Source organism: Lissotriton vulgaris, chromosome 5 (genome assembly GCF_964263255.1).
Source record: "Lissotriton vulgaris chromosome 5, aLisVul1.2, whole genome shotgun sequence".
NCBI classification, from domain to species: domain Eukaryota; kingdom Metazoa; phylum Chordata; class Amphibia; order Caudata; family Salamandridae; genus Lissotriton; species Lissotriton vulgaris.
In genome coordinates, this window is record NC_141693.1 from 1,544,029,143 (window position 1) to 1,544,054,990 (window position 25,848).

Sequence of the window (25,848 nt, forward strand, 5' to 3'; positions counted from 1 at the left end):
GTCAGGCCTGAGACATGTTTATCTGACTTTAGTGGGTGGAAAGACTCAGTGCTGTAGGCCCACTAGTAGCATTTAATGTACAAGTCCTGAGCACATGTAGTGTACGTTACTAAGGTCTTATAAGTAAATTAAATATGCCAATTGGGTATGAGCCAAAATTACTGTGTTTAGCTGAATAAGCACATGCACTTTAGCACTGGTTAGCAGAGACAAAGTGCTCAGAGTCCTAAGGCCATCAAAATGAGATCAGAAAAATGGAGGAAGCCAAAACATCGTGGGGAAGACGACCCTACAGCTGACAGGTCTGACACTCTTTGCAATGATATCTCTCCTGTTTTGATCAGTGCTCGGATGGCTGAGCTGGGCTCTTTAACACTGAAAATGGATCCTTTTACTTTCACTTGCTACAGTGATGTCAGTTTGCTATGCACCCTGACCATTAAAAAAAAGCCTCAGGCAGCTGTTGAGGTGGGGGCTATAAAAGGAAATCCCTCTGGTGCTTGCTCATAATGGAGGGATGCAACGTTTACTCACTACAGAAGTAGAGTGGAGGATGTGAATGGTCACATACATGCGCAGAAGGTGTTAATATCCACGGAACGTAGGACTGCTTGATCAGAGGCAGCACACTACCTAAATTGGTAGAGTGGGCAAGTATAGCCAAATAAAAGATACATAATAAGTGGCGCTATACTGACAGCCTAGAACAAGCAGAAAAACTAAACACTTGTGTATTACATGAGAAGCTTGAGACAGTCGATTTACACTCCGATTATTGCTGCACCACCAGCTCTTGTGTGCCAGGAGAACAGCACCTCTTCAGTGGAAATCAAGGGATCACAAATGCAAGGCTCCCAGCACTAAAGTGCACCACAGATGCTACTGGTCCTCTGTGTATGGGGCTTACCATTGCAGTGTCATTGGGTAGTGCTTGCCATAAAAAATGTCTAAGTATACAAAACAGTGATGGACAGAATGCTTGAAGTAATCTTAATTACTGGTAGTTACTCTGACCCCATCCCTGTCCAACATTATCTTGAACACCATGACACCTCAGTTTGAACCCAACAATATGCAAACCAGTCTTGCCCCTACTCCATCAGGAACGGTCCAGCTTGATCTGCCAAGCACGGGTCTCCCTGAAAGGTATCACAAGCAACCCAAGACCGATTTTGCCCCCAACCGATCTCATCCACTTCCCACTAATCCACAGCAGCACCAGCTCTTGGCTGCTAGGGGCACTGTGGTGATTAGACCCATAAAGCTATACAAGCAGCATGGCTCTCAGATCTGTATCTGTAATTCACCGCTGGTGCTGCTACCCACCAAGATTGACTTGTGTGCCAACTGCTATGGGGCGCGGGGCTGTAACGGGGAAAGAGGAGGAAGCACCCTAGAGCATTCAAACTGTAAAGTGAATAGACAGGAGGCAGGGGAAGAAAAGACAGAAGCAATCGCAGCAGAGAAACTATGGCCAGCTTCCCAACTTCCTGGAACCGCCACTGTGTGATGCATCTCCACACCAGGACCTCGGATCGCCTCTGCTGAGCGATGCATCCTCGATGCTGGATCTCACAACACTTCACAACCAGCATTTAAGGTATTCTTGTTCAGAGGGCCTAATTTGATCTTTGTGTCCGGCCCATACCCCATCGCGGTCAGACATCATAGATACTGGAGCCAGCCTCACTGTCAAAAAGAATATTTCCAAGCTGTCGGATAAGATGTGGGCCAGTATCAAGGAGGAGGTCTCCAAGATGCTGCTGCTAAGGGTGTTTGAGCCCTCTAACCATCTCTGGTTTAGCCAAGTGGTGCTGGTACCCAAGGCTACCCACTGGGTTCCACACCAGAACTTGCTTGTACAACTGAGGACTGAATTCTGTCACTAAGACTGACGCACACCACATCCCAAGAGCTGATGAGCTTATTAACCGGCTAGGTACTGCCAAGTTCCTCATAACCTTTCATCTCACAGTAGGGCATTGACCGATTGCTCTGATTGATGGGGGCAAAAGAGATATCAGCATTCTCAACCCCAGAGGGCCACTTCCAGTTCAAGGTGCTGAAGGACTGGACCTGCATTTCGAAGACAGGACCACCAGTGTGACTCCAAGGACGAGTGTGCTGGCCTCCGGACCACAGCCTCAGGAACTGAATATATTCAATTACATCTTTAAAAGTGCATATCTCTGGTTAGACTGATTGGATTTTTGTTTTTTTGGTGTCAAATAATTTATTACATTTTACCATATTTTTCTAAATTGGTCTGGAATTTTTTTTGTGTTTTGTTTTTACTTTATTACTGTTTGAAGTGATGTATAAATACTTTACACATTGCCTCTAAGTTAACCCTGTTTGCATGTGCTAAGCTCTCAGTTCAGGTTAAACACAGGTTGTTTTGGGGTTTGCTAGGGACTTCACCCTCATAGAAATTGTGATCGCTGCTTGAATATGATTTCACCCCCTCAACCAGTAGCCCAATTTTCAACAGACACCTTTGCTGGCAAAACACAGACCTTAAAAAAAAGATTGCATTCAGTATAGAATGCATGAATTAAATAAAATTAAATATGACAACAGTGTGACAGTTGAGTGTGCCTTTTAGATATGAAATAGTCCCTTATACATTGCAATGCATGTTTTCCACAGGAGGTGGGGTTATGTTATGTTATGTTATGTTATGTTATAATGGCTTTTGTAGAGCGCGCGGCTACTCAAAAAGAGTGTCCCGGCGCTTTAAAAAGAAAGGCTGCAAACTGCTAACATAACACATTAAAAAAGAGAGAGGGTGATGCGTCAATCAGCCAATAACATGTGCAGAGAGACAAATGTGGTTGTAAAAGCCAGTAGTTGAAAGGGGCTGACCCAAAGTACTTTCTGTGTATACTGTAAGCAAATTGTCATTGAAACAACTATACTCTCAACTCGACCTACAAAAGCAGATTGTATTGTTGTCAGTGCATGTTCAGAATTGTCCATGGCATACAAACAGTCCCCTAATTGGCCTAACTTATCCCAGTCCAGACCCACCCCCTGTTCCCCACCCCCAGAGTTATCAGAAACTGCCACCAACTTATGATCTGGCTGTATTTGCTGCGACACTGCAGCAGAACAACCAGCCTGCAGGGTTTCCCTCGGAAACCCCAGACAGTCTTCAGGAGCCACCCCTTCTGCCCATCAATTTCACCCCCAACCTCTCATGGAAAGGTTACATTAGTCTTGTTAGCCATTCCAGCATTGATATTTGTGGTGTTGCATTCTAGTTCTCCTCCTGCATCATACATCCACAATGCATTGTGGATGTACTGACGTGGGCAGTGGGTGTCGAGCATTAGCAGTTAGCATGAGCAGCCCTGTCTCAGCACTCCACTTTCCCTCTCAACAAAGACGTTTGCCTTCAAGCTGCTGCCTCCGAGTGCTTCATCCAGGGTTTACCTACTCTACAAAGTGGCAATGAGGATTGTGGCATAGTAGGACACTTTGCTAAAGTGTGCAGAAGAAAAACATGCAACGCCACAGTAAAATGTGTATTGTATGAGACAGACTCTGAAGACCAAGGGGATGATGTCAAAGAAGATTGTGTATTGTGTATTGATGAAAATGTCATGGGCATTGATAACAATGTACGAAAAAAAACTTCATGTGTAGTGGGCATTGGAGGAGTGCACACATCCATGGTGGCGGACTCAGGCTCGCCGTACACCATAATTCAGAGGAGTATATGGGAAGGTCATTTTGCAAGTGTCATAGGCAAACATCTACACCCTACTGATGTACATCCAGTCACATTCACTGAGGACAAGATCCCCATGGTGGAGTTTAGACAGCTGAGATTTGATTTCAAAGGAAGAGAAACTACAGGGAAGTTGTACGTTGTGGAAAAGGGGCCTTCCGTCCTGGGGTGGTTTGACCAAGGAGCTTTGGGCATCACACTAAACCCCAGTGGGGAAGACCAAGTACTCATGACAAGCAACCCATCAACACTAGAAGAGGATTAATTTAAAAGAGAGTTCCCTGATGGTTTTGGTGGGAAAATAGGGAAACTTTCAAAGTTTACACAAAAAATAATGCTAAAAGATGGGGCAATACCTGTCAGTCACAAATTACGCAATATACCATTCAATACCAGGGAAGCAGTACAGCTTGAGTTAGACCATCTTGAAAGAAATTGTATTATTGAACCTATTGAAAGTGAAGAATGTTTGGCACCCTTGGTAGTAGCATGAAAGCATAATGGCAAAGTGCATTTGTGCATAGACTTGAGAGAGCTGAATAAAAACATTATTGTGGACAAATTTCCTGTACCCAAGATAAATGAGATGTTAGCGCAAACTAAAGGGATAAAGTGGTTCTCCACAGTAGATTTGACAGCAGCCTACCACCATATAGCCCTCCACCTTTCGTATGACTCCCAAGAAAGATATCATTGATGCCATCAAGTCTGCTCCAGAACCAAGATCGAAGGACAATGTAAGATCGTTTCTAGGACTTGCAGAATTTTATAGCAAGTTTGTGAAAAACGTTGCCACCAAAACCCACAGCATGCGCCAGATTCTTAAGGAAAAAAGGGTCTTCGTTTGGAATGCAGAGACTAACCTAGAATTTGAAAGGATCAAGAATGACATCTGTGATGTGATACCTCTATAGGGTTTCTATATGTCATGTTTGAGCATTCTAACTACTGATGCTAGTGAGAAAGACCTTGGGCCTGTCCTATCTCAATTGTCGGAGGAAGGAATAGAAACAACCATAGGATTTTCATCTCGTTCTCTCACCCCCTGTGAGAAAACATTTTCAGTAATCTGGAAGGAGATGTTGGCGTCCATCTGGGGCATAGAAAAGTTCAGACAGTACTGATGGGGCCAAAAATGTAGAATCAGGACTGATCATAAATCTTTAGTAAAAGTCCTCACATCCAGTGAAAACATAAAAGCAACTCCCGCATTGCCAAGATGACACTGAGATTACTGGATTTTGTCTATGATGCAGAGTACCTGCTGGGAAAGAAGAACAAAGTTGCACATTACTTAAGCCGTTCTCCAGTAGGTAAAGCAGAAGTCCCACACAATGAATGGGAAGATTACGGTGTAGCGTTTATGGAAGATAAAGAAGATGTTACAACAGCCTCCTATGGTGCGGGCTTATGGGGCATTGAGAAGGACTACTCCCTGCAGGGTTGCAAAAACCAATTTATTTGTTATCTATTGGGAGTGCCTAAAAGTACCTCTACGTTTATGGCGCATATCGAGGCAGGAGTTAAATACCTTAGTGACACCATTAAGATGTCCCCAATCTTGCTGTGGCATAAGGTGTGGGTTACACACGAAGCTAGTTTCAACAGGGATCTCATTGAAGACTGTGTGGCCTTAGATGGGGTTGCCAACTTTAGATGGTTATCATATGTAAGATCAACATTTACTGATCTGGGTCACCCAGAGTACTTTGAAAATCCTAGAACCTTAGAGGGTATCCAAAGATCAGTTCTTAAAAAAATGATGACCATCCACTTAGAAACTGCGAGATGGAACCTTGAAAAATTAAGACACACTGTTTTAAGTTTCCAGGAAATTACCCCTAACGAAGGCTTGCAAACCTACCTGGCCGTGGTACCAAGCCCGTACCACCGAATGCTTCTGTCCCGCCTGCGCCTGGGGATTTTTTATCGCATGGTTACTCTACCTAATATGAACAACTGGTCATCCAGTAAGTTGATTTGCCCATGTGATAATATCGCTGTGCAATCTGACATACACATTATGTTTTTCTGCAAATTATATACAAACCCTAGACAACAATTTTTGAAACCTTTATTAAAACGATGGGGGTTAAGAAATTGCAGACCAGCATTCCAAAAACTGTTACAGCTAGAAGATGACCATGTTATTTTTGCCGTCTCATGTTTTTTAAAATCGGTAATAAGGTATAGAAAATCTATGTGGCAAAACATTTCTCCTCCCGGTACTCTGACGCCTGCCGTTGTCGGATGATATTGAATCTTAATTTTAAAATAATGGTGTCTTATTTCGTTTCCCAAATGAATGTCTTTTTTTAAATGTTTTTGTAAGCGACTATTTGTACCAAACATGTATATGAATTTTTAATTGATGAATTTGTTGTGCTTTTATGATTTTATCTGAAAAAAATCGAATAAAGCTTACTTACTTACTTACTTAGTTAAGAAGATGTTATAGGTGCTCAGGATTGGGAATCGGTGTATGACAAAGACACAGCATTGTCAGAAAAGAAGAAATTGAACGAGGAGTAAAAAAATATTGGGAACTACGAGAAGAATTATCTATTAGCGATAATGTAATGTCTCTTATGAGGGAAAACAAGGTGGTCCCTCCGGAAGCCCAGAGAGCACGCATCCTTGACATATTGTATGGAGGACACTTTGGCATCGTCAAATCTAAGAGGAGAGTGAAGTCGTCCTGCTGGTGGCCAGGCATCGACAACAAGATCGAGAAAAGTGTAAGAGCATGCGTCCAGTGTGCTAACACTGACAAATCTTTAGTCATGCCATTGGGGGAGTACTGCAGTCCCAAAAATCCATAGGAATAACTCTCAATCGACATCCTAGGTCCCGTTTTTGACTCATGGGGTGTGGCCAAATATGTCATTGTATTTATTGATCGATACTCCAAATGGCCTGAAGTGGAAGTTTGCGAGAAAGCGGACACTTCAGCAATTATAGCATTCTTAACTAGCACGTTTTTGCGCGAAGGTATTCCTAGGAGCATAATGTGCTACAATGGCACACAATTCACATCGGATAAATGGACTGCCTTCATGCAGTGTACCACCCAACAGGGAATGGATTGGCGGAATGGTTCAACTGCGTCTTCATGGGTTCGATCCAAGCAGCCATAAATGCAGGAATAATTGGGAAATGGAGTTGGAGAAGACATTATGGGCAGATCGTATAACACCGACTCTTACCGGATACAGTCCTTTCAAGATCTTACATGGAAGGGAGCCCCACACCAGTGACAATAATGTATGGATGAACCTCAAATTACAAAGCAAGTGGTCCCCTTCCATAGTAAAAAAAGCAACTTTGAGAAACCACAGAAAATATATAGGGAGTATTATGATAAGAAACATGGGGTGAAAGACGTTTCCCTAAATGTGGGGGATTGGGTTAAAGTCAAATTGGGCACTTTGGGCCAGATGTAGGTAAATTCAATTTAGTGAGTCCTTAATAGTGATTTTTACCGAATCGCTATTAAGGACTCGCTAAATTGAATGAAGGTAAGAATCGCTAAAATATTAGCGATTCCTTAATATTCCTTAATAACAAATCGGTAATTGAGATTCGTTATTAAGGAATACCTAGCCATTCATTCCTATGGGCTAGGAGGCCCATAGGAATGAATGGGAAGATATTCACTATTTGCGATTCGGTATTACAGAATTGTAAATAGCGGGAGCTTTTTCGAGGGTGCCAGGGTGTCCAAAAGACACCCTGTTGCACCCCTGAAATGTGCATGTGTGCACATGTGGCACACATCCATGCCCTAAGGGCATAGATGTGTGCCACATGGCACTTTAAAAAAGCAAAAAGTGCTTTTTTAAAGGAAATCGCGACTTATCACCAACTTGAAGTTGGTGGTAATTAGCGATTCCTTAAGGCTGAAGTACACTTTTTTTGCATTATTTACATTGCATTTAAGGAATCGGTATTTCCGATTCCTTAAATGCAAGAGCAAAATAAGGAATCACATTTTTGCGATTCCTTATTTTGCAAGTAGGTTTAAACTCACCTACATTGCTATCAGCCAAATACCGCTCGGTATTGGCCACCTACATCTGGCCCTATGTATAGGAAAGGCAGCAGCTGTTCAGCGAGCCCCAACAGATTAAGGAAATCTATTCCCGCTCTGCTATGCTGAGTAATGGGAAAATTTGGTCTCTGGCGAGAATGGCAAAATGCAATAAAGTTTTATGGTGGGAGAAGGATTTTGGTGATAAAAAGGGAAACGATGGGAGGTGGTAGTCGGAAGTAGAAAGCCTAGGGCCCACTGCTAACAACTGGAAACTATCCCCCAGTGAGGCACAGAGCAGTTCCCGTGAGGCAGGGGAAACAGACAACTCAAATCACACACCCAGCTCACCTCATCCTGAACCTATTGTAATTGGCAATCTTGAAACAACAAGTTATTATGAGGAAGACACTAACGAGGAGGAGGTGACTCAACCTGAGGTGGGATCCCAGGAAGGAGAGGTACACTCACACTATTCATCTCCTAAGCTCACCCGTAGGGGTAGGAAAATTGTGTTACCAAAAAAATATGATGAATTTGACATGCTACCTACTTGAATTGTGTCAAGCTGTATATCCTAGCCGGTAATCTTGTTTTTAGGCTGTAACCATTTATTTATTCCACAGTTATTTATTAGGGATTTTCTTCCTTGCTCAATCTTATTTATTTTAGCTGTTACAGTTATCCTGTATTTACTGGATTCTTATTGACTATTTATTATACAATTATTTATTAAGAATTGTTCATCGTGCTCTTTCCTATTTATACAGGCTGTGTACTCACACCCTGTATTTATTGAATCTAGGTCCATCGTAGTAGGTTACATTCGTCTTTGCAACTAAGCTACGACCATATGGTGTTACCATTTTTCCTTCAGCCTAGTTGCTACTTACCTTTTTATCAGTGTTGCGAAGGGGGAAGATGTGTGGTGTTGCATTCTAGTTCTCCTCCATTGTGGATGTACTGACGTGGGCAGTGGGTGTCGAGCATTGGCAGTTAGCCTGAGCAGCCCTGTCTCGGCGCTCTGCTCTCCTCAATAAAAACGTTTACCTTCAAGCTGCTGCCTCCGAGTGCTTCATCCAGGGTTTACGTACTCTACAATATTCAATGTTGAAAGGAGATCAATGTTGAAAGGAGATAGCCTCTGCAAATAATTCAGTACTGTCCCTTATGTGATTTGCTTGATGAGGGAGTTTGAATCCACGCATTCCCAATAACTCAACAATTGAGGAAAACATAGTACCACAGGCTGTAGCAGATTACAGTGAAGTAAAAAACATATTAGCTAGCATATATTCTCTTTTCTCCTTTGTTACTGGGGCAACTCAACAAGACCTCCATTCTCTCAACTCAGAGGAACAGAGATGTACTTACCTACATCGTTCTGTCACTGTAACTCACCCTGCTCCAGAGGAAAACCTTATGGAGGTGCATGGTACCTCTATACATTTTGTGTGCTGTGACTGAAGGAATATGAAACCCTGAATAATATGTTTTAACTCGTGGCTCACTTACAAAGCAGGTATATGAAGACTATCACTCTTGAAATGATCTCTTTGAGCACCAAGCTGAGATGGCCACAATTACATGTTGTGTCACCCAGTGTAATGTACATACAGGTTCACCATTAGATTCAACATGTTAATCTTGAGAACTACAAATATCATACAAGTAGAACAAGGAACACATGCACTCACCTTCCACAGGGGATACCCCTCATACAAGTGAAACCTCCCCTGCATACAAACACATGGTTTGCCATTCAGATCGCCGAACACCAACTGCCCAGCGTGGCCCTGCACTGTGTGGAATAGAAAAAAGACGGTCAGAAGAAGGTCGCAGTTCACAGCATGCATCATCTGGCAAAATGGAAGTGGTGAATGTCTGTGTTACACATTAATTTTAAAGTAAGTGAAATACCAACCATGTAACCAGAATGGCAGCAACACAAAAACAATGAGCACTTCCATGTGAGTTAAGATCTGAAAGATTTTACAAGAAACTATTTGCGGTACAGCATATACAGTTACACAGCATCTGATTAACAGAGCACCATCACATCTATGCCAAAGAGGTCGTTCTCTGCCATGTTCCCTTCCTAGATCCACAACCTCAATAAGCCAAGGACGGCAGGAAGGTGATAGTGAAATGTTCACATCTTGTGACACACATGCAGATGCACTGAAGAAGGGAGCATCCCACCACAGAAGGTGGCAGCTTTAGGGTTAAACTGCCCATTTACATCGTCCTGTAAACAAATTCTTAAATGCTTCAGGCAGGTTACGATTTGTCTGAAGAAGACCACCACCACTCCCATTCAAAGTATAGGGTAAAGAGAGCTTCCCACTAGAAGGGCACTGGTCTCAGGGATGTCCAAGGATGGATGGTGGTCTCAGATTTAACTGCACCTATCCCATTCGCAGATCCAAGCATGGGCCAGCCTGAACACCTGGTCTGAACACCTTGTTTCACCTGCACAGCACTTCTCCCCATTTGCAAGCCCTGAAATATATTAAGCAGGGAGGCATAAACAGGAGTCTATGGATATTTTTTATGAGTCGGATAACCATCCTGGAGATAACTCTACTGTGTACCATAAAACTAAAGAAGCAGCACTATGGATTACAGATAATCAGTTCCTTTCCAGTACTCAAGTTGCTTTCACTTCCACAGAGTGTGCTTTAAACCTTTCTCTTGTGTACCTATGCAGGTTCAGACATCCAGCACACAGTCAAGTCTGTGACCAAACCACTGGTAAAAGTAGTACTCTGTCTACATCCCAATCACAGATGACATCTTATTTGACAACCAGTTCCAAGATACTGGTCCCTATGACCTGGACAGGAGGCCCCCTACCTGTGCTCTTGGGAAAGTTGGGAATATCCTCGTATTTAAAGATCACTTGTTCTTTCAGAAGGTCTGCCAGGGTTCCTAGCCCAGATCCACAAATGATTGCCACAGTGGGCCGGTGGTTGGTGTTCGCCAGCAGCCAGTCAGCCGTATGTTTGTAGTCCTCATAAGTGTTCCTGGAAGAGAGTAGGGGAGAGGTAGATGGCAAAAGGCCCATGCAGGTATGCTCCAAGTACACTCATTCATAAAGGAGGGTGTTTGGCTTCCTCATATGGCAGAAGAGCAACCAGCTTGAAAAAGGAACAAACCTTAAACCACCAGCCCTAAAGACCTTTGAACCTCATCACGTGTTATACAAATTTTAGGGTTGTCTTTTTTAAGAGCAAGTTTATACAGCGATATAACAGGCCAAATGTAGAAACACACTGGAATGGGAACTGGCACAAGCATCTTAACTGACTGATCCCACCCCAGAGTAGTTTATCCCTGGGATCGAGATAACCAAGATAAGTTGGTGATCACATTGATATTACACACATCACACACTATGCACATGTGAAATGGTTTAAAGATGAACACTTTGTTAAGTTGGCTGAGTGTGGGCCACTAGTGCCTCCGGTATAAATGTGTCTGGTTCTATTGCCAAGGAAGGCCAAAGCATCATAACCTTGAGGTCACACCGAAAACATCATGAAAGGAACAAAAAGTAACCACTAGCTTAGGCGAAAGGTTGACACCGCTAGACGACTGGAACGAGGCGTTTGCTCTTCCTGGTGGCACAGTGTTCAGACACCCATTTACACCGAATAACACCAAGTACGTAACACTGCTCATGCAAAGATAGAGCATTACGCCACCCCTTAATACCAAGGGAAACGTTGTCCTATGTATTAAGTATATTGTTTTTTAAACAGGGACTGGAGGCGAACAGAAATGGCAGAGCTTAAACACGTCTGTCTTAACCTAGGTTAGGTTGCTAGTAAGGCACACCGACAAGTCTCTGGCTTCCAGCATATCCTATCACCCCTTGCATCATCATACAAAAATTCCAAAGAGTAGGTGATTCTACATCCAAGAATGGCGACACATGTTGTGTGGCACAGTCTCAAAGACAGTGGTGGTTTCGGGGGCACCAAACTAAGGGGAGGTATGCCCCTGGGAGTTCTGGGGTATGTCGTTCAGTGCAGGCAGCTGCCAATAGGAATTGTGGGCTACTTGCCGTTAGATGGGTACCCAAGGATATAACCATCCTGGTTGGGCTATATCTCTACCATTTTGAGGCTGGTGAGCTGGTAGCTGGTTGAGAGGTAGGGTAGGGAAGGAAACGTTTTGGTGGCTTAGTGTTTTGTAGCAGGATGGAGGTGGATAAGGTGGCCCAGGCTCTGAGCCTGTTGAGGGAAGCAGGGAGCCTGGATTTAGTGGTGGCCGTCACAGATGCTGTGTCCAGCCGCCCCCTGCATAGAGCATCGGAGAGATTGGCACCTGTGGTCTGGGCTTATTCACCGCCATGGAAGGCCCCAAATGTTCCAAAGAAGGCAGCACAGGCAGGTGCAAGTTGCCTCTTGAGAATTCATTGAGCAGCCACTTTAGTCAGAGGGCAGTCCCACGGTGAGAGCTGGCCCAATGCAGTGTGTGTGGTTGCGAGCAATCAGACAACGGCACAAGTACAGGCAACACCTGTGTGCGCTGCTCTGCGTAAGAGTACTGGGAAGCAGCAAGGGGCTATGCTGCGCCAGACAGGGCCCTCAGGGAAATGTTGGCAGTGGCTGGAGCCTGTTAATGTCTGTGAATGCCAAGAGGAGCAAGGCAGTGGCTAGGGAGGCAAGGTCCTGGGCAGTGGCATGGTAGCAATGTCAGGGAGCATAAGGGAGCGGGCTAGTTCGGCCTCATATGGAGGAGTCGTGGCCAGCAGTGCAAGGGGAGGCACCAGCGTGCCTACAGTTAACCTCTACAAGAGATGGTGGTTAGACAGGTCCCCTCAAGGCCTGTTGACACAATGGGCAAGTGGGTCAACAAGGGTGGGAGGGGACAGGAAGCTCCCAAGGGACTGATGTGCACAACAGGCACAGGAGGAGAGTGGGATCAGGCAAGGCAACAAAGCCTGTTGACGGCATCTGCGGCTGGCAGGGGTGCAGCATCTACAGTGGTGGCTGCACTCCTCGATTGGAGTGAGGACGAGGAGACAGGGGTGAGAGGTGAAGTGGATGAAGTACAGATAGTCATGAGGTGGTCGAGCCTCAAGAGTCAGAGCTGCGAGGGCCCAAGAGAATGTACTCCCGTGCAGAGCGAGGGCGTGGTGTCATGCCCGCAGGGAGAGGGGAACATTCAAGAAGGGGGGCTGTGGAAAAGGGTGCATGCCCCGAATGCAGAGTGATATTCCCCATGAGCAGCGCGCATAACATTGCAGTGGAATAACAGGTAAGGGAGAGAGAGGAGCGAGGCAGATGGTGTTGGTTGCCAGAGGTGAGATCATAACAGATTTTAAGGGTGCAGGTGGCCAACACACCAACACTATCATCTATTTACAGGTTGCAGGGAGTGGCGGCACAGCAGACTCGGGCGAGTTAAATGCAACATGGGCACCCCAAGGGGAAGTGAAGGCAGAGCACGGAGCGGCCAGCTGGATGGCGTCGTGGGAAAGGGTGCTCACTGACAGAAGAAGGTGGTTGGTGCTTCAAGCAGGTTCAGAGAAGCCTCCAGCGATCAGAGGTACGAGTCCAGATGGCCTGCATTAGTGGGACAGACACGAGGGTCCATAGTGGCCCCACAAGATGGTGTGGAGCAGATACCAGTGTTGTGGAATTATGTATTCAAGTAGAGGCAGGATCATGCAGGCCCCAGTTGGGCTGTGGAGGATGAGGTGGAGGGTGACATACAGATAGATTAGAAGGAGGAGGACTTGGAGGAAGGGGAGTTGTTAGACATGTGCTATATCTGCTGCTCAGCCTGTGTGTCTGTGGAGCGGAATGTTGGTGTGAGAGCTGGTTATGGAATATTGGATGAGAAAGAGTGCGAGTTATTTACATCAACAGTGAAACACCCTTGGAGGTGGAATAGCGGCGGTGGCAGCAAGGATCAAAAACAGTGGGGAGAGAATGTGCTAATCCTTCATTGCTTAGTGAGTTACAGGGTGCGGTCAGGAAGCAGGTGATGGCCATCAGTGCATGGTTATCAGATGGGGTCCCCCGGCTAGACGTTTATAAGCAGGCACCAGGTAAGATGAGGCGAGTGGTGGTGAATGATCATCTGATGGTTCCCACAGTTGCAGATGCTGGGGAGGAACATGAGAGTGAAGGAGTGAGGTTGTTAGAGGGCCTGTAAGTGAAGGATACAGGAGTGGACACGAAGCATTACAGGCACAATGGCAAAGCGAGACAAGAAATAAAAATTGATGATGGCAAACATGAAGGGTGCAGTCAGGCACGAGTGGTGTTACCGTACTCGGTATCACACGAGTGGCGGCGTCCTGAGTGATGAATTCCGGCTTTAGCCTTTTATTACAGGGCACATCAGAATCCCTGGATGCTTAGGAACTTTTTTGAGGACGCCACTAAAGGATTGAAACGCTTTGTGGGTTGGAAATATCACCACAAATTGAAGGTTTCTACAGAGAAGAAATAGCCTTGAAAAAGTTGCAGGACTACTTTCCCTGTAAGCGACGAAACACGTGTCGGCTGTCTGAAGACCAACAAAATAAAAAAACAAAAGAACAAAAAAGAATATTTATTATTTTCTTTGTATAAATTGTGCTGATATTGTGCACTGTTAAATAACAAGTCTACACATATTCGACATGTGCTGCTGTGTGTCACTGCATTCTGTTGGCTCAGGCCTCAATCTTGGGGAGAACATTTAAACAAGGAGTATCTCAAAGTGTCAAGAAGATTTAAGCAACACATTTTTGCCATTAAATCATAGTCCAAAACCAGCGATGAAATAATATCCAAATGCGGGTGTGTGTTCTTCCTAAATTCAACTTTAATATTTCTTATGAAGAAAATACAACCTACGCGTTTAGTCCCTTCAGGGACATCATCAGGGCTGTAAAAATACAAAATAAAAAGATATAACTAATGATTTATGTGATTTTCACAAAATTATTCTAATCACAATCTTTAAATTGTCCTGCCTACATGCCATTGTAAACGTTATTCCGAATATCAGGTCACTTTGTCTGCCTATATAACAATCTACTTTGTTTTCATATCACAATGCCAGAAAGCAGATGGAAACATAAAAAAACAGCTCCCACCTGGTAGGAAAGTCATTTGCTAAAATGTTTGAGTGATTTATTATTTGATTAAACTTATATTAATATTTTTTTAAATTAGATAGGGGGAAATTATATTCATAACTACTATCTCATATCTGAGAAACTCAATCTCGTCAAATTAAATAGATCTCACCTCACCATTGAAATAAAATGTATTCCCAATTCCAATCTCTGCCTCAGTTTTAATAGAATAACTTCTTTTAATCTTCCTCTGTAGTGTGCAACAAGAATGGGCCATGGACCCGAAGATATTGTAAAAAAATGGGCTCAAGGTTAACTCTATTTTTCAAAAAACAAGTTTCTGCACTCACCTAGAACAATTCTTAATTAACCTCCAATTTTGGTATCAATTTGTTCATTCTTCTCATACGTTCTGTGAAGTATCACCTTTCTAAAAAATCGAATCACAGGTATTTTGTCTACAAATAAAAATTTAAACGAAACTCCATTATGGTTTCACATCTCTTAAAGACCTATTCACTTCTAAACAAGTCTCTAAAATAACTAAACGAGTTACACTGCTAGCTCATCTTAAATTAACGCTGTCAGTTATAGTGATCTGTGGCGATATTAATCCTGGTACAATCACCCTCCTGCAATATCCAAAAGGGAACCTGATATCGTCTTATTCTCAAACTCCCTGCAATACAAACAAAATCATAAACCCTCATTCGTTCAAGCAATCACTGCTTATTCCTTCTAAACCCGTACCCAATCCTACCTCCATAGTTTCGCACATCGATATGCCCAGCGTTTCCTCCGATGACCAGTTCGATAAATCCTGCCGTATTGTTACAGGTAGCAGTGGTGGATATTTAAAGTGTAAGCCAACCAATCAAAAGCTGTCCATTTTCCCGCGTTAAAAAGCATGTAATGCTTTCCTCGTTCTCTCTGAGGTCCGCTCCTGCATCCCATAACCTGAAATAATATCAATAGTTTCCTGTTGCTGATATCTAACAATCAGAAGTGTATTTCAGTGTTGCACCACCCTCCAGGCTACCGCCCTATGGCCGCCAGTGTAAACGCTACATCTTTCTACCTCGAAAAACGGAAAGGCTTCATATATGCATCCTGTTTCGGAATCAACCAATCAGTGTCACCTATTCCTGTTGTAAGAGAATCCAGAGCTCCTGCCAGTGTGAACGCTACGTCTCTATACCCCGTAAATCGGAAATGCTTAGTATAGGCATTCTGTTTCGGAATCAACCAATCAGTGTCCCCTATTTCTGTTGCGAGGAAATTCAGAGCTCCCACCCCATTCTTGTACCTGTATTCGTACTGCTAACTTATCACAACGCGTATACTCACGCGCTTTAAGCAGTATCATCATATTCCCTGGAATATTGATCGATTTGCTAAATGAACCTAATATTGAAGATCAGAACATTTCCCTACTACTCTGAACCCAAAAATTACTGGTTGTTAGTAGTTACAAGATAAAAAAGCTTTGCCTGTGGCAAAAACGATATGGCGTCAAACCCAACATCTCCATGCTTTCATTCATACTATCGTTGTTACCAATCCTGTCAGCCTGGTCTTGTAATACAATACGAAAAGCATACTGTCCACTTGTCTCTCTGACGTCAGCCCCCTACCAATACCTATGGTGACCATGCAGTACTGTGATGCTTATGACTTGTCAATGTTTCCAGTCAGATATTCTATATTCTCTAAATAACTAATATTTCAGAAATGAGCATCATCCTCATTTGTCCCTACAGCATCTGCCCATGTGTCTGTTAAGAATATCCAATCCGCTTATTGACTTGCCAGTGACTTGGTAGTTGGACGAAATAATTTAACTTTTGATCCTTCACTGTGAGTACATCATCCAATGCGCTATAAGAAATAGTGTAATTCAGAATCACTATTTAAACCCAACTTAGCTGATCTGCAGCGACTGATCCATCTTGCCTCCTCTTTCCTTATCTTTAACTCCCAGTCACCTCCCCTGTTTCCACGTTCTATTTTTTGAATTCCATGAAATTTGAAATCCACTCGTGTACTGTGGTTTTCCTTCATGTGCTGATAAATAGGTGATTTAGGATCCTGATTAATGATAGCTTGTCTATGTTCTTGAATTCTGATCTTAAGCTGTCTCTTAGTGCTCCCTATATAGGTTTTTTTACATTGACAGATCAGTGCATATATTACACCTGCACTATTGCAATTTATGAATTCACGAATGCGGTACAATTTTCCAGTATTACTCCTGAATTCTTGGATACGATTGATTCCCGCATAACAAATGCTGCAAGAGCCACACGTGAAAAAACCTTTAGGTTGTTGTGGCAACCAACCTATTGTTGTCTGTTTTTGTGGTTCTATATAGTTCCTCATAATTAAATTACCTATTGTAGGGCTTCTTCTATACACTATCTTGGGGTTAACACCAATGTTTTCAGGTAAACCTGGTACTCCCAGCAGCATGTGCCAATTTTTCTTTAGTACCCTATAAATCTTATCTTTCTGCCCATTATAAGTGGTGACCAGAGCCAAATGTATCCTAGTATCCTTTTTGTTTGCTTACTGCTTTGTTTAAGACTCCCTTTTTATATCCCCTGGTTTTGAGTCTAACGCATAATTTCTGTAATTTCTCCTTAAAGCAATTATCAGTGCTGCAATTTCTTCTAATCCTTACCATTTCGCCAAATGGTATTCCGTTGATTACTGACGCTGGGTGTTCACTGTCAGCTCTCAAGATGGAATTTGTCGCAGTATCCTTTCTGTACAGTTTACTTCTAATGACATCCCCATCTACAAATAGTTCCACATCCAGAAACTCTATTTTTTTGCGTTGGAAATTCATTGTCAAGGTAACATTGAACTCATTCTCATTCAAAAATTGTAAGTAATCATCCACGTCTTTTCTTGTACCCCTCCACAATATCAAAATGTCGTCAATGAAACAACCCCAAAAAAAAAATCTGACCACTTGGCAGCCACGCAGCTCCAGGCATGCTCCCTCTCATACCAACCCATAAATAGGTTGGCATACAAGGGAGAAAACCTGGAGCCCATCGCCGTGCCCCTAATCTGATGGCACCAGTTACTTTGGAAAAGAAAAAAAAATGTTGTTTAGGATCAAGGAACTCATTACCATGAGCATATCAGAGTGTTCTATTAAACTAGCGCTTCGATTACCCAAAAAGTGTTTGAGTGCCCGATCACCCTGCTCATTATTTATGCAAGTGTATAACCCTACCACATCTAGGGTTACAAAACACATTTCCTCATCCCATTTCACATTATCCAATTTGTTTAAGACATCCATAGTGTCTTTTACATACGAAGGTAAATTACAGACTAGCGGTTTGAGAAACAAATCAACGAATTCTGATAGATGTTCTGTCATACCTATGCTAGAGACAATGGGTCTGCCAGGTGGATTAAGTCTTGATTTATGAATTTTAGGCAAAGTGTAAATAAATGGGAATGAAGGGTTAGGTACTCTCAGATATCTAAATTCTGCATCGTCCAACAATCCCGCCTCTTTCCAAGAAAATAGCCGCTCAGCAATCGCTTTTACCGCCCCCTCTGTGGGATTACTACTCAACCTTCTATAGCAATCTGTGTCCACCAGATGCCTCTCTATTTCTGCACACTATTTAGCTTTATCCTGTACGACAATGTTCCCCCCCTTGTCAGCTTCCCGTATCACAATGGTGTTGTCACTCCTAAGACTTTTGAGGGCCTGTCGTTCTAAGTGTGTTAAATTATCCTTCCTGTTTTTCACAGTATTTAGTCTTAATTCATTATCTTCCATCTTGTGCAGATCATCTAAAGTTTTTTGTACAAAAATATCAATGGCCACATATTGTGGTCCTTGGGGCGTGAACTTAGAAGTTGGATGTAACCCACTCGTAATACCATATTTTTCACCTTCTGTTAGGGACATTAATAATTGTACTTCTCGTAAACGTGCAATGGTCATTTCAGAATCTTTAATCACAGATCGAGTATTAACATTTTTGTTCAAGACAGAAGAGAAACTTTTTAATTTTAACAATCGAGAAAACTTAAACAGGTCAATTTCAAGCTCCGTGTAATTACATGCATGTTGGGGGCAGAAAGATGATCCTTGTTTCAATACAGCAATTTTGTTCTCATTTAATTCTCTTTCAGAAAGATTAATGACTTCCAGTTCATGATCAGAACCCTGTTGTGCCTATTTCCTGACTTTGTCTTGACTCCTTGTCCCCATCCTTGTACTTTTTGTGTTGCCTCCTCCCCCGTCTTGTCCTGTAGGAAACTTTCTTTTCCCCCTTTTGATTCGACCTATTTCCTCCAAAAAAGAAGAACTGGTTTCTGGTGTTGCAGTTCCTCCTGTTCCCCTTTGTTCATCTATTGATTAAATACTAGAACTACTGTCATTAATGGAGCTTAACTCACTGTTTGTCTCACTTGCCGGTATCTTCTTGGATTTCATCACATCATTAAATCCTTTGGAAAAGGTAAAAATTCTGCCTTGCTTATAGTCCCTTTCATCGTGTCGTATTTTGCTCAATTTTTTATCTTTAATTTGCATCTGATGTCGGTTAATGACATTATTTAAGATTGCATAATTCTTTTCAGTCGCTTCTTTCAAATTCATATTTTCAATTTCTTTTTCTAATTCAACTTTCTCCTGCTTGAGTTTGTCAACTTTTCTCTCAGAATTCTTGATAAGAATATTCATCATGGTGAATGAGGAGGCTTATAGGTTTTCCTCCCAATCTTTCAAAAGATCTGGATCTAGATCGTCAAATGTAGGGAAGATCAAAATTCTTAACCCTCTTGGGACACACTTCTGATCTAAATAGTTCTTGAGAGTCATTCCATCACACCATTTTGAGAGTTCTGCTTTCCTTAATTTCTCAAGTTTTAAAAACTTGTTTTTTAAGCCTTCATTAGTGGTTGATTTAGTGGGGATCCCCCCTTCAATGGTTTTGGATTGTTGAAAACCCTCGGCTGCCCATATTTCCCTGTCATCCTCCATGTTTTAATTACTTAAGTTTGTTGACCCACGTGCTACACTGCCAAACCTCAATCTTGGGGGGGTTGGTGGTTCTCCTCACCTTGCAGCACCGTCACCAAGATAAGTCACTTATAGGTACTTTGATGTGCAATTCTCCTTAGTGGCACCAGTTTACCTTAGCGGCATACCACTGTTCGGATTTTCTTGACGCCAGGTAAGATGGGACGAGCATTGGTGAATGATCATCTGATGGTTCCCACAGTTGCAGATGCTGGGGAGGAACAGGAGAGTGAGGGTGTGAGATTGTAAGAGGGCCTGTAAGTGAAGGATACAGGAGTGGGAATGAAAGATCACGGGCACAATGGCAACACGAGACAGGACATAAAAATGGATGATGGCACAGATGGAGGGTGAAGTCAGGCATGAGTGCAAAAAAGTCCAGTGGAATAGAGGGAACAGCTGGGCATTTTGAAAAAAAGTGGAAGCGGCAGAAGGGGGCTTAGGGGATCAACGTTGGTAGCGGACAAGGGTTGAAAGCAGCCAGGCCTGTCAGCAAGGAATTGAGAGCAAAAAAGCTGACATATATGGGTGTTACAGCAAACAAATGATGGACGAAATTCTTCTGCTACTGCTCTGCAACCACCACACTAAGATTTGAGCTGGGCTGCTGCCTTCCACAGCTATTTGAAAGCACAGGACACCCTGACCTCCATCGGACCCCGGCAGCCCAAGTTTGCTGCCCCCTATTCCATCTATGTATCAAAGATAAACATGTTTATGATTACATTTATTTTTGCACTAATTTAAACGGTGCAACCTCTACCTGACTCAAAGGTATCGGAGCGCTTTTATGTGCGTGCCAGTTACATGATCTATGTTTACCTCATTTGCCAAGAGGATATTGCGTGTTTTGCAGTAGCCTCCCTTCTGCGCTTTCCTTCATAATACTGTATGTGCTTCTCTGCACCAGCGCTCCAGTTTAATGTTTCCAATCTGTTTTTGCTCCCTCCCATAACTCTCCCACACCTGTACAGCCTTCTACTCTGTGATTTTTTTGTGGCCCTAGCATTTCTTGCTCGTATGTGTGCTTCTCCTTGCCGGCCACTTTGCATTAATACCACCCGTTTTAGTTAAAACTTCTAAATTTTTGCCCTCAATCTCTGTGAAAACAAAATCTTAACTCTGCACTGCCTTTAGTGTAACTTCAAAGACACTGGTTATAGTTCTTTCACACTCATTCTTTTAGAACTGAAGCATTGTCAATGTTCTATATATATATATATATACAACAAAGCCACGGTTGTTATTACTTTTTGTATTGTATTCAACTACCAGTCATTGACAAAACTAAGAGGCCAGGCTTGTTGTAAGTGTAATGTTACTTGTTGTATTATATATCTGGATGCAATTACAGAAGCAGCAAAATACCAGTCAGGCGGCACACTATGCTAACTAAGCACAGATTTTTTCTTTAACTATTTGTAAGCCACGTCCTTAATTACATTGGCCACGTCCCTTTGAGAGACCCCAACCCCTCGTTTTTTCATCACAATTAAAACCCAGGCTACGAGGATGAAGCATTCAAAGCACCTAAAAAGGCCCTATGTCATAAATCACCGTATTGGTATTGCAGTAATCAGCACAAAATTATTTAAAAAATATTACAACACATTGTTGTCTGTTTTACAACAACTGTTGAAGTACTGATGGATTTTGTGCAAAGATTCTCTGGTTTCCCTAAGCAATTGTTTTAGTGTTACTAAACATTTGTAAAAAGGAACTTACTACATATCAGCCCTTCTAAGAAATATTGTTGCCCATATTATACACACTATCCCATTTTTCTTTGGATTTTAATTGTTATATATTTGCTTTTTCATTAAAACACGCTTCCCTATTAGAAAATGTGTGCTACATTATAGTAACACCTCATCTGCCACTGTAAACACACCATAAAAATAATTCGTAATTTTGCTTCCACAGTAGTGGGACAATATTAAAAAAACTACAAATCATTTTTTATGTTAATTTTATTTTTAATAAGGTCGGTCAGTTGTACATAATATCTTCTTGGCTATATATAAGGTAACAAAAATGCTTATAAAACTTTTTTTATTCTAACCTTTCAACATGCTGCACAGCAGCCACAATGCTCTACAACTTAGCTCGAACACAATGGCAAAGCTAATAGCTCTGGCTAAACACTTAGAAGGTCCCAAAGGCGAGACCTATTGGCTATGCCAATGCTTGTTAATACATATAAGTCACCATTAACATAGGCCCTAAAAATCCCATAGGGCAGGGTGCATTGTAATTAGAAGATAGCACACATGTATTTAAGTTTTACATGTCCTGGTAGTGAAAAACTCCAACATCAGATTTTCAATATTGTGAGGCCGACCTCTCTCATTGGATATTTTTGGGTTACCATATTATATTCAATTAATGCTAACTTTGGATAGGAAACAGGTAGAAATGTCATGTTTGGTCTCAAATGAATTGTAATTTAAAATCCTCTTTAAAAGAAAAGTCGAATTTTAAGTCAAAATTTAAAAAAATCCACTTTTGGAAAGTTTTCATTTTCTTGCCGTAAACATTTGGTGCCTTCAGTCTGGGTCCTGAGTCACATAACTGTGAATAGTTGGCAGTTGGCCTTTGTGTATTCCTCCCAGATAGTGAGATTAAGAGGGACTAAATGTTGATAGTACAGACCATCCTGCCAGGATGGATGGGACGGAGCTGTTCCCTTCCTCACTTACATTTCAAAGGGCTGCCTGCAGCACACTCATAAAGGAATTTGACACCAGCCTATGTCACACTGGACAATTTGGAGCCAGGGCAGACGATGAAGAAAACATCAGAACCAGATGGGCGAGAGTGTAGAAGCTTCTCCCACTTCAAAGGTTGGCATGAGATATAAATATTGGATCTTCAGACCAACTCTTCAGTTCACTCTGTACCTCAGAGAACTGCCATGCTACTACTAGATGACTGCCCTGCTCAGGAGTCGCCCGTGTAGGTAAGAGCGGTGGGGCAGGGTGGGGGGGGGGGGGGGGAGAGTCAACAGATGACGAGGGAAAATCACATTTAAAAAAAAAGAAAAACATTCCTTGAGAAGGCAGGTAAGTGTTTTTTAATATTTTATTTTCCCTCATCGTCTGTCAGCTTCCCATCACGCTGCCCCACCGCTCTTACCTGCACGGGCATCTCCTGGCCCTACAGCCTAAAGCCTACCTTATATTCTCATAGGACAGCCCTGCTGCTTCAGGACTACATTGCTGCTTTATCCCAGGACTGCCAGAGGACTCCGAGGGCTAGTTAGCAGGCGTCCTGCTCTGAGCTACAGAGACACAAGCGCCAACAATCTTGAACCCTGCACTTGGACCCTGCCTGAAGTGAGTCCTGCCCTTCAAGTGGTGTCCAACCTGTCCTGTACCATTGGAAGTGGGGTTAAAGGTGCCCAAACAACTAATTGCCGAAATTTGGGACTTAGACAATTTTCAATTAAGAAGTGGCCTGAGAATCAACAGGAACCCTTTGACCTACCTGCTCGCCGATCCGTCCAAGGTGTACTGCTGGTCAGCATAACTTTGCTGTAGCTCCAGCTATGTTTTTCTCCACAAATGCTAATCCTTTTCAGTGAGACCTATCATGAAGGCATTGTGGAGCCCTTGTCCGCTACAGCCTGTATTTTATTTATTCTGGAGATTCTTGACTTCCAAAAAGGTAACAAAGTCCAAACGTAGAAATCTTCACCATGACTACGTCCAAAGGCTCTCTGACGATGATGCCTCCTCCTAAGACACCGCCAGCTGCCTTGCGCTACTGAACATTACCTTCTCAGAGACTTTATCTTGAAAATTCTTCCATGTTTGAAGGTAACTTGAGACCAGGCCCAATCAATCCACCTTGTTATCCGAACTGTGCACCATCTTGGTCGACCATAACTTTTGACTTGTGTTGTAGAAGGTATGGGAGGCTGCGTGCATTTGTACTTGATGCAGTCAAAGTTTGTGCCAGTAGCTGGGAAATTGACAGTTAAAAATTGGTGCACCAGGCCATAAAAATAAGCCCACCAACACCAAAAATTAGCCCACACACAGGTCTGGCACTGCCAGATGGGGATATTGCCTAACCTGATTGAAACTAAATACTCCCCCAGGACTGTAAATGAAAACCCTGTTGCATTCCTTCCAAAACTTGTCACTTCTTTAAATGCTACCTCATTCTCTTGAAATTCTCACCCAGTGGCAAGGTCGGTCTGTCCCCATTATGGCCAGGCCTCCTCCTCAGGGCTCCGATGTTCTGTCCAGTATCATGTTCTAATCTGTCGGCTTTCTTTGGTTTTCCTGAGTGCAGCTCTCAGATAGTTCCTCCCCGTTCTTCTATCAAGGATATAGGGGGGTTTGCCCAATACATCTCATTTGCCTCTCTCGGTCTGCGGCTGTACTCAATTTGATCTTCCTATCAGACATTGCCCTGGGCCTCATCAGTAGTTCATGAGTGGGATAGCAGGGCTGGTAGGAAAGCAGATGGTGCCCTTTTGTAGTGTGCTCCAGAGAGATCTAAGCTGGGGACAGGGCATATCCGGAAGACAAAGGGAAACTATTTCACGCCTGGCTCTGCTCATTTTTGCCAGGCACCCCTTGCTTTCAGAAAGAACTTGCAAAAGTGTTGAAAGATTAGCAAGGCTATCTGCTGCAGGGAATGCACACATAACTGCAGTTTAAAGCCATCTGGATTCAATTCAGAGTCAGCAATATCACTTTAAACATTTAAAACATTTGTTATACTCATTGAAAACCCTAATCCTCATCCACCCCTTATCCTCTCCCTTCACCTCTGTTATGAATGTTGCTTGGTAACTGCATTCTGATGCTCGAGTATTGGAATGCAGTAGAAAGGCTGTCCGAGGCCATTGAAGGAAGTATACATACAGGCTGTGCTCCAGACAATAAATTGGTATACATAAACTGCGTCTAGTGCATTTATACACAAGAAAAACTGTTGATTTCTTTGTCTAGAGCTGTACCCATGCTGATAAAATTGCCACGAACATTTTGAAGCGATTTGTTTCTTCTACTGTTCTGGCTGTTTATCAATTGGAAGTTAAAGCCTGTCACAAGACTTCATTTTTTTTCTGTAAGGGATCTATGCCGGAGTACTCATTTGGATACATGCCAGCCAAGTTATCAGAGAGCTATTCTTGAACTATATTTGTTGTTGTGCGCCATATCTTGGTTACAAGATCAAATGATTTTTACTTTGCCAAAGCTGGTTCCTGTTTTTTTGTTTGGATGATGGTTATCGGTATGTTACGGGTGTGTGCCATGTACCGAGTCCTACGGGACTCAAACGGAAACTGTGCCAGGCTGTGTTTTAAATTACAAAAGGAACTATTGATGGACAGAATGCAGAACAATGTCACACATGCACCCAAGTACAGAGATTTGGGTATAAATCCATCGTTTTTTTGCTCCCCATGATATTCCAGTTTGAACCCAGCTGGTAGATCTGCTTCTACCCTATCTTCCCTTCCGCCAGCTGCACTCCATGGGACAACACCTGGTGGTGGTTCCCCCAGTCAGGAGGGTTTGTGCCGGAGGCCGGCCCTTTCGGAACAGAGCAACTTTCCTTTGGAACCCGCTGCCGGAACACATTCGGGGGCTTGATAATCTCAAATTCAGGAAAGCCATAAAAACCTTCCTCCTTCCCTCTTCATAGGCCCTCCTGAGTCCCCTTCTATCTTTTCACTTCATTGCTGTTCAGCGCCGGGACGCCTCTTTGCTGAGGCAGCTGTTGCGCATTATAAACCCGCTAACATAACATAACATCTTTTTGCGTGTTTCCCCAGACTTTTTGCTTTCTGACCTCTCAGTTTTGATTCTGTTTTTTCTGGTTTAGTGGATTTGGATTTGCTTTCCAAATGGCCTGCAGTAACCATTGATGACAAGGTGAACACCACTACTGTTAGAATTTATGGACTCAATTTTCATGTCCGAAGG

General features: G+C 42.9%; 1 protein-coding gene across 2 annotated transcripts in view; it reads right to left on the bottom strand.

Moving 5' to 3' along the window:
• The window catches only part of LOC147712986 (purine nucleoside phosphorylase-like), a 152,723-nt gene that overhangs the window by 96,951 nt on the left and 29,924 nt on the right, over positions 1 to 25,848 (bottom strand). The window contains exons 2-4 of one of the 2 annotated variants that reach the window (XM_086923606.1): positions 20,019 to 20,114; positions 10,620 to 10,789; positions 9,461 to 9,564 (exon numbers count right to left, since the gene is read on the bottom strand). In XM_086923606.1, the coding sequence (XP_086779732.1) occupies positions 9,461 to 9,564; positions 10,620 to 10,789; positions 20,019 to 20,114 (370 nt within the window). The remainder of the gene's footprint in view (positions 1 to 9,460; positions 9,565 to 10,619; positions 10,790 to 20,018; positions 20,115 to 25,848) is intronic. The other variant, XM_086923607.1, reaches the window with a different exon arrangement.